General features: G+C 41.3%; 1 protein-coding gene across 3 annotated transcripts in view; it reads left to right on the top strand.

Moving 5' to 3' along the window:
- Positions 1-7,679, top strand: part of DNAAF8 (dynein axonemal assembly factor 8) — a 49,877-nt gene extending 42,198 nt beyond the window's left edge. For 2 of the 3 annotated variants that reach the window (XM_007498741.3, XM_056806107.1), the window contains exons 9-11: positions 570-659; positions 3,576-3,899; positions 6,854-7,679. In XM_007498741.3, coding sequence (XP_007498803.1) covers positions 570-659; positions 3,576-3,899; positions 6,854-6,869 — 430 coding nt within the window. In that variant the 3' untranslated portion in view covers positions 6,870-7,679. The remainder of the gene's footprint in view (positions 1-569; positions 660-3,575; positions 3,900-6,853) is intronic. The other variant, XM_007498743.3, reaches the window with a different exon arrangement.
- The last annotated feature ends 1,790 nt before the right edge of the window (positions 7,680-9,469 follow it).

Here is a 9,469-nt window from a genome sequence, read left to right on the forward strand (position 1 = left end):
AAAATTCAGATCAAACCAACAAGCCCAATGAGGGAAAAAAAGGGAAAGTAGATACTGAAATAAGTAGTTTCGTCTCCTTGGGGAGAAAAATGGATAGACTGAAAATTAAGTCAAGTTGAAATATAAGTTAATTTGGTTCAGGACTGCACACATACATTTATATACCTATAGTTGGCTGGAAGCTCAAACTCCCAATCCCAAAAGGTATTTCCAATTCAGGTCACTTTTTGATCCAAATAGAGAGAGACAGAGACAGAGACAGAATGCCTGTGTGTGTGTGTGCGCGTGTGAGAAAAAGAGACAGAGTCAGAGGAGAGAGAGAAAGACAGAGTGACAGAAAGAGAAAAAGGGAGAGGGAAGTGAACTCACAGGTTCTTTGAATTATTTAATGTCTGGCAACTTAAAGACTTTTTTATACCTATGCTGCCCCTTACTCCACCACCACCACCCCCTCCCCTCAATCAATCTTCCCACCTTCCTGAAAGCATAGTTGAATGAATTGAGTACTCTTTCAGAGCACTGAAAGTATGGTAAGATGATATAATAAATGCATTTTCATTTCTTCCTAGCTCTAGTGACAGTTCCACGGAAAATGAGGAGGAAACTCCAGATGTGAGAGATGAGAAAGGATCCAGAAAGAGAATGTCCCAAAGAAAGAGGTAGCATTAAAGGAAAGGGTTTTCATTCAGTTCTGGAAACATCATCTGAAACTTTCCAAGAATGACATTTTGGGGTTTTGTTTTTCTTTTCCTTGGGTGATTTTTTTTTTCAACATTATTATCAATCTGGTGACTGAAAAATCAAGCTGCCTCTTTCCTACTTTTTAACTAACATTTTTTGGCAAGTTTTTTTATTAAGGATATTTTAATTACATAGTTATCATCTAATGTGTAAACGCTTTGTGTTTTTCAAAGAAAAGATGTTATTTATCTAACATTCAAAAGAATGTCTGCTTCTTATTATAGGCCCTTTGGAGTCAATATTGTGTTCTCCTTTTTTGTCAAGATGGTATCATTCTAAGGAACTTTAAAAGAAGGAAAAGCTTTCTGGAGAACCTAGTGTACATTTCCTGACAATAGCATAACATTCCCAAATAAGCTCAAGAGTCTATGGAACCTTCTAATAATAGCTGAAATCTTTTTTTTAACTTACGTTCTGTCTTAGAATAGATACTAAGTATGGATTCCAAGGCAGAGGAACAGCTAGGAGCAGGCAGTTGGGGTCAAGTGACTTGCCCAGATTCACACAGCCAGGAAGTGTCTGAGGCCACTTTTGAACCCAGATCCTCCTGATGGTGCCAGGCCTGGTGCTCCATTCACTGTGCTACCTTGCTACCCCCCTAACAGTTTTTGTTCAGTCATATCTGACTCTTTGTGAGCCCATTTGGAGTCTTCTTGGTAAGGGTATCAGAGTGGTTTGTCTTTTCCTTCTTTTTACAGACGAAGAAACTCAGGGAGATAGGGTTAGGTGACTTGCCCAGGGCCCCACAGTTAGGAAGTATCTGAGGTCGGATTTGAACTGGGGTCTTCCTGACTCCATCCCTATGCTCTCTCCACAGTGCCACCGAGCTGCCCTTAAAATCTAACGTAGACTTTTTTCCCCTCTGGAGTTCTGTGGCAGTGGTTCCTTGTTGACAACTACCTCCCTAACAGTTTTGTTATACCTCACATAAAAATGCCCTGATAAAACTCAGCTTTCCAACTTAGATTCTTTCCATGTCAAGGATATGTGACTTTAGGTCTCTGCCAAGAGCTAGTCTTGCTTCTAGACTATTAACACTGTTGAATTTATATAAGCGTCTCGGTCAGTTCTACCTTTGTTCACTCAATAATTGACTGAATAGAAAAATGAACAAGCATTTCTTGAGCATCTCCTGGGTCACCAGTTCTAACAAGGCCCTTTGAAGATACAAGAGATGATCCCTGTTTCTCAGGGCCTCACTCTCTAATGAGAAAAAGAGAACACACATCTATCAAACACTGAAGAACAGTTCTAAAGCAACATAATGTGCCGGATCGCACAGTAAAGCTAGCACGTGCAGGGCAGCTAGGGAGCACAGCAGAGAGCCTTATACTGACATTACCTCAAAAGTGGCACAGGTAGATATCCCCAGATAAACTGTAGCTCGCCCCATCCCTCAGATATTTATATACATTATACAAATGCATAATAATGAAGCTCTGGCATATCAAGAAGTTCCAGGGCATGTGCCTCCAACAAATGGATAGGCATATTAGTACTTGTATAAATTTGTAGATTCACTAACAGCTGCAATATTCTCTTTCTATTATTACTATTTTCTTTTTTTAACCCTTACTTTCTGTCTTACTAACAACTTTAAGATAGAAGGGCAAGGGCTAGGCAAATGGGGGTTAGGTGGTTCACACAGCTAGGAAATGTCTGAGGTCAGATTTGAACCCAGGGCCTCCTGCCTCCAGACCTGACTCTATCCACTGAGCCATGTCACTGCCCCTAGAATATTCTTGGTTTCATTTGTGTTTGTTCTGCCTGTGGATTCATATCATTATAAACTTTTATAATCCAGGACCCCAGTGTAAGCAGAATTATGAAATACGTCTTTAAATTATGAAGTAGAAGGATTTTGCTTCTGGTGCCTGGAGAAGCCTCTTGTCTCCTGTTGCTGCTTCTCTGTTCTCCATCTCCTAGTCCACTTTGACATCAAGCCAAAATGTACTCATTCTCTTCTACCAATTTCCTATCAAAAATTGCTTTCAGATCTTTTATTGCTCTGAGCTGTAAATGACTGACAACATTTGAAGGCATTATCTCTTTGGGTGGAAAATTGCATCTTTTCACTGTAATAACCTTAATCTACAGGAACAGATAGGGGCAGCAAAGTGGTTCAGTGGATAGAGCCAGGCCTGAAATTGAGAGGTCCTGGATTCAAATATGGCCTTAAGATTCTGCTTAACTGTGGGACCCTCGGCAAATCACTTAACCCCAGCTACCAAGCCCTTCCTTCTCCTCTGCCCTGGATCCTAGGATCCATCCTAAGACAGAAAGTAAGAGTTTAAAAATAAGATAAAAGGCTGATTAGCTTTAAAGGTAGACTTGGGGACATTCACTAGCCTAACAGGGTCGGCCCTACTAGTCTAAACCCATGTTGGCAAACTTATGGCATGCATGCCAGAACATACCAGAGCTTACTGGAGGGGGCTGCTCCCCCCCTCTCTACGCACCTAAGGGCATTTCTCACATGGCCCGCCCCTCTGCCCAACAGCCAATGGGAGTGCTTCCTCCCTCCCCTGTACGGGGTAAGGTGGGGAGGGCTCACATGCCACATGAGGGGGCAGTTTGATCACTCAGTCCCTAACAGGTTTGCCATCACTGGCCTAAACTAATCCTGTAATTCAGCTCTTGCCACACCTGCTGGCCCCTCAGTGCTGTTGACTAAACGATGACTTTCAATCTTCTGGTCCCTAGTTACCAGGAGGCCTTCTAAATGATCTGCTTACTTGCTTTTTTTTCCTTCTGATATATACCACTCAGCCTTTAATAGCCCTGAAGAAAGCATTGATTTGCTCTTGTTTTTCTTGGGTTTTATCTCCTCCCAGGGACCAGACTGGGAAAAGTTACCTGCTACAACAGCTCCGTGCTTTCCAGAGGGAGACTGCTGAGGCCCGTGGCCCTGAAACTAAAGTGACTGCCCAGCAGGGTCATGGTGCTCAGAATCCTGAGACTTCTGAAGATGTGGCCATGTTGGGAATTGGGAAAAAACAACCGAAAACAAGTCTGGGGGGATCCAAACGCCTTCCTCTTCCAGACCCGAAGGCCAAGCAGAGAGGAGAAAAGCAAAAAGGCACCAGCAGGAGTTCAGACTCAGAAAGCTTTGTTAAGGATCCAGTAACTCCTCTGATCAAAAAAAGAGAAATCTCCAGGTAAAGTATCCAGAGAGTTTCCCCATCATTTCCCCCCTCCCATCTAAGAGTACTAAGTTCTGTCATTTCTGTGTCAGTCCCAGGTCTCCCGCCTCCCATCTCTGCAGGGCTCCCACTCAGACCATTCTCATTCAGGCCCTCTCCCTGTGGATGGTCTTCTTACCTCCAACCTCTCCTTGATTCCTCATCCCACTTGGGTCCTGGAGTCTTCTTCCTTTGTTGTTCCATGCCCTCAGATGATGTCTTCTGGCATGGCAGGCTTCCAATGAGCTGTTTCTAACCTCCCTCTGTAGCTTTATTTCACATGATGCCCCTGCTTGTGCTTTATATTCCAAGTTAGGCCACTCATTATTAACTATTTCCCTTCTTCATCCTTCCTTCACCAGGATCTGTCCCAACTCTGCCTAGTTTTTTAAAAACCCTTACCTTCTGTTTTAGAATCAATACTGTGTATTGATTCCAAGCAGAAGAGAGGTAAGGGCTAGGCAATGGGGATTAAGTGATTTTGCCGGGGATCACACAACTAGGAAGTGTCTGAGGTCATATTTGAACCCAGATCCTCTTGTCTCCAGGCCTGGCTCTTTTTCATGCAAGGAGGAAAGTTCAAAGAGTAAAATGCTGGACTCAGAGATGCTGTAGCAGCAGTTCTTAAACCAGCCCCAGGACAAGTTGTGAAGTTAGCAGCAATATTTGCCTTTAGTACTAAGGCATCTCTTCTCTCAGTTTCAGATGCTTTCTGATTCCCACCCACCATCTTTCTTCCTTCTCCTAGCCCCTTTTCTTGGTTGTCAACTAGAGGTGTCAGAGTCCATTGTTAGCTAGTATGGCATCTAGAGGTATTAGAATTTTCACAGAGGACTTTCAGGATCCAGAGAAATTCCTATGTCTATCCAGCAAACATTTTACTGGGGCCATCCTAGTGCTAAGCTGTGAGAGTCACAGTTCCTGTTCTAAAGGAGGAATTCCTTCTTCAGGCCACAGTTGAGCAACAATTAGTCATTAGTCAACAATCTCCCAACTGTTCAATTGTAGGCACTAGGAGACTTTCTATTTGCCTTTATATTTTGTTAGAATGCACTATATATCTAATTATTTGCCATTTGATGCTCACAACTCTTTGAGGTAGTGTGACAGTTAAAAGAATGGTTGCCATAAACTGTGACCGCAAAAATATGGGTTTAAGACTTTGAATTTCCAAAAACATAAAGATAATTTTTAGTGTCTTGATTTAAATCAAAAATAAGTGGTCGCCATGGGAAAAATTCCCAAATATGAAATACCCAATAGCTGGGTTTTATGGAGATTTTAATTAATACAAATGAAGGAATTAAAGAAAGGGAGAGAGACAGAGTAAGAGGAAATAATAGGAAGGCTAGGGCCTAGGCCAATGGCCTAGGCCTTTCTTTTAAGAGAGAACCTAAGTTAGTCTTTAATCACTCACCACAAGATCTTTCCAAGCAAAACTAGTGTTCAGAGACCCAGCAGTTCAGCTCCTGAGCTCAACTAAGTTCAGCCACCAAGAGAGGCTCCAATTCAGCTTTCTAAGCTGAACTAAGTCCAGAGGCCTCTGACCTCCTTTTAAAGAGAATTTTCTCCTATGTCACCTCCCCTAGACTTTCACATCTACCAATCACAGTAGATGTTTTCCAAAGGACTGACCATTCTTAATTCACCTCTTGTTATTACCTTCTCTGAGTAGACTAAAACTTCTGAGTATGTCATACCTCTTTGCTAAGGTTGTCCCTTGCAAGTTGCCTGACCTTTTAGTGATTAATTCGCCCTTCATAGGTACTTAGCACCCTTTTGTATTAGATCTAAAAATAGACCTAGCTGAAGGGCTTTTGCCTCACTATAAGTATGAGTTAAGTACCTTCATTGTTCACTAAGGAGTTTTACAACTTTATCTTCCCCTAAAGTATGCCTAAATATGGATAGAGTAAGGTTAAGTTCTCAATACATTCCTGACCAAGTACCTGCATTGTTTAAATGGGGAATAACCTAACCAAATCTTCTAAGGTTAGAGTCTGAGAAATTTTAAGCTTCACAGTAGATACCCAGACCTTGTGATGTGGGGAGGAAGATGGGAAAAGTCCTGGTGGGGGAGGGGGAAAGGTATCTACTCTGCCCTTTCTCAAGGGCTATCCTGCCTCTTTTCCATGGGCAGGGCAAAGGGCTTGCAGCCTGCTTTCAGATCCATCTACCTATAGAGCAGATGCAGGCTTTGCTTTCAAAATCAAGGTCCATGAATGCAAATACCAACAACATGGAAATGGGTTCAGATCAAGGACACATGTGATGCCCAGAGGAATCACGCGTCAGCTATGGGAGGGGTGGCGGGAGGGGGGGAGAAAAAGAAAATGATCTTTGTTTCCAATGAATAATGTTTGAAAACAACCAAATAAAATAATGTTTAAATGGAAAAAAAAATCAAGGTCCATGTTAAGGCCATTAAGCATAGGCAGATGCTAATATGCAGTAATAATTGAGAGCTAGAAGGGAAAGTTGACAGGAAATGTGTGGTACAGAAGAATGATCACCATCTTCCTTTTTTTGTTGGAGGAGGCACTTAAGTGAAAGTTGAAGCATCTCTTAGAGAGAAATACTGGAAAACAAGGGTTGTATTTTTCCTCCTTTTCCTTTTCATACTTCATGTAGTCCCAGGGCAAGTTGGAGAAGTGGAGACTGAGACATAAATCAAAAAGACACAAATGTGAAGTTTATCTATTGGGTGGGAGATTTTCATTCTAAAGGAAACCTCAGAGCAAAACCTTGAACATCTTAGGGTATCGCCAGTGTGAAATCCCTACATGAGGAGGTGGGGTTAGACCAAAAGATGTTCAGATCCCTTCTGATACAGTGGTTCTAAAAGTCTGTGACATCAACCGACAAACACAAAGTAATTCTGCTTTTTCAAAGCCATTTATCACTGTCATTTCTTGTCCCCTTTTCCTCAGCAGTTGGAAGAAGTAATGTGGGATGTTAACTGTCTGCCTAACTTTTAAAAGTATTCACCAACATGAAGCCTGCAACTTCCCTCAAAGAAGTAATTCGAATAAGCGGTCCCTTGGCACAAGATGAGTTGACTTCATGGAAGGGATAGAGAGAGAATTTCACATCAGTCTCATGCCCTGCACTAGATAAAAGCTCCTGGATACAAATACCAATGTAATATATTCAATATCCTGGCAAAGATCAGAACCCTCCAACGTGACTACTTATACCACCAAGAAGCCGTTAAGCTGTTTCATTGACAAAGAAGGCCCTGTTTTCCCACAGTGATCCATGTGTTTGCAGGCAAATGAGGAAACCCATCACAGCCTTTGACACTTGCCAGGTTCTGAGAGCAGCAAGAGCCATGGCCCATCACACATTGAATATGCTCTAACCATGGCTCTGTTTGTGCATGAGCTAGGGAAGCAGCAGAAGACCCAGCTACCAGCTGAATAAATACTAGACTGAGGAAGGATTTTTAAACTAGTTTCCAAGTAGAATAAAAGAAAACCAGAAGGGGACTTGTAGTTTTGACTGTGACCAGACTTTTGAATAGCTGTGGCTTCCCTGGGTCTCCCACAACCTCGCCCACATCCATAGGGAACTCTTTGGCCTGATGGTTTTGTCTGATGTTAGTATTGAGCTGCCTGACAGTCCACTACCCTGGCAATCAAAGGCTTCTTCAAGTTTTTATAAAATTCCATTCTTTTTTCCTTTAACATTAGAAAATATATTAAATAATATATATTTCTCAAATAAGTAGAAAATAAACTTTTCAAGTTCAACACATCTCCAGATGATCTCTTTGTTAAGGAAATTAAGTTAATAAGCTTCTTAAAGAAAAATTGCCATTTAGGGCTAAGTACCATTAAGCCAAGATATTGTTTGCAAGATTTTTAAGTGAGACAACTCTTGACAATATGTCTAGTAAATGTTTTAACAACCGGCTCTCTGAAAACTCACAGCATATTTTAACTTTAATCTGTATTATATTTTGTCCATTACTTAAATCTAGACAACCAACAAAACAAATCAAATCCTGATTTGTCCTTTGTTGATTTCCAAGGTGTAGTTAACTGATAAAACTGGTGTGAACTGGCTCCGGCATACCTCTGAGCTTTATTAGCTTTCTCAGCCATCAGTTTGACCAAAATGGCTAGATTGTTCTGTTCTTATGGTTTGATCTTAATATTTCCTGTAGAGGCTATTCTGTTATATGTCATTTGTTTTATCTTTTGTGTTTTATCAGCCCAAATCTGAGGTCCAATCGCTCGATAGAATCTGAGCAACACTGTCAAACCTGTCAGAATTTGCTACATCAGTGTATCTTACAATCATATGTTCATTTCACTTGTCAACATTTATTTCCTATGATTATAATATAAAAATGTTTGTAAAGGAGACATGAGGCTCTTCTCTATGAAAGAAAAATAAGACATTTTAATTATATTTCACAATTCAATTCTACTCATACCCTGGCCTCCTCTTGAGTACTGAAACATTTTTCAGTTTAATTCTTTATACATCCAGAAGGTTTGGAAAGAGACTGCTCTACCACAGGCCATATCCCAAGTGGAGAGCATACATCCCTATCCCAGAGAACGGGCATCAGGTGTTCCCACACTATATAGGGCTGGAATTGATTCTTTGAAGGAGATGGCAGGGAATGATGGTTCTAAACTCACATATAACATAGGTATAAGAAGAATCAGGAGAGGTATCAATTCAAAAGGAGGAATTAAAGGCCCTAGGGGAGGTTCTGGTGGTTTTTACAAGGTGGAGTGACCTTGTGAATCCTGAACTGGAAGGGAGTAGGCGGAAAGGTGAACCAAGGATGGAATATTCTTAACTTTTCTAAGCTGGGAACTACCTGAGGTAGTAGTTACAATTGTCTGGCTCACAAATTCAGGACACCCGGACCCACACCTTCAAAAGTTAAGTGGGCTGGTAACTGCACTGAAGGGGCAGCCCTAGGCCAGCTTGACCTGAGGTAGTTTTGAGATGTCTTATATAGGGTCAGAAGGTGAGTTCTGAGGTTCAATATTATTCTAGTATGAGGAACCCAGACATTCAGTACAAAAACTATGAACTCTAATAAGATCTTACCTCTTGGGGCAAATCAAGAAATGGCCCGAAGCTCCAGGATAAGTCATGTATTGAGCTGGATTCAGATTCCAGTCTTCTTAATAAACCAGGAAACAAGCTTAAGACTTTGCATAGTATGGGGTGCTAAAATGTGTTCAAAGCCCAGTTCATGGTGATTCTGATCTATCCTTAAGAATGTCATCACTAATGCTATAAAGGCTTACTTGGGGGGAAGGGAAAATAAAGAGTTGGACATATTGAGGAGAGAACAATAGACCCAGCAGGAAACCAAACCATCCTGAAGATGAAGGAAAGATTGTGTTTTAGTTTCTAAATTTGTGCACCAGAGGAGCTCCTAAACTGAAAACAAGAAAAGGGGCTTTTCATATCCAACTGAATACTTACAAGGATCTGATTTCTTGGAAGAAGACCTTCTCCCCACTAACACAGATCCTTCATTACAGGCAGTCAATCTAATTAGATTCACCAGACTT

Source organism: Monodelphis domestica, chromosome 7 (genome assembly GCF_027887165.1).
Source record: "Monodelphis domestica isolate mMonDom1 chromosome 7, mMonDom1.pri, whole genome shotgun sequence".
Taxonomy (NCBI): Eukaryota; Metazoa; Chordata; class Mammalia; order Didelphimorphia; family Didelphidae; genus Monodelphis; species Monodelphis domestica.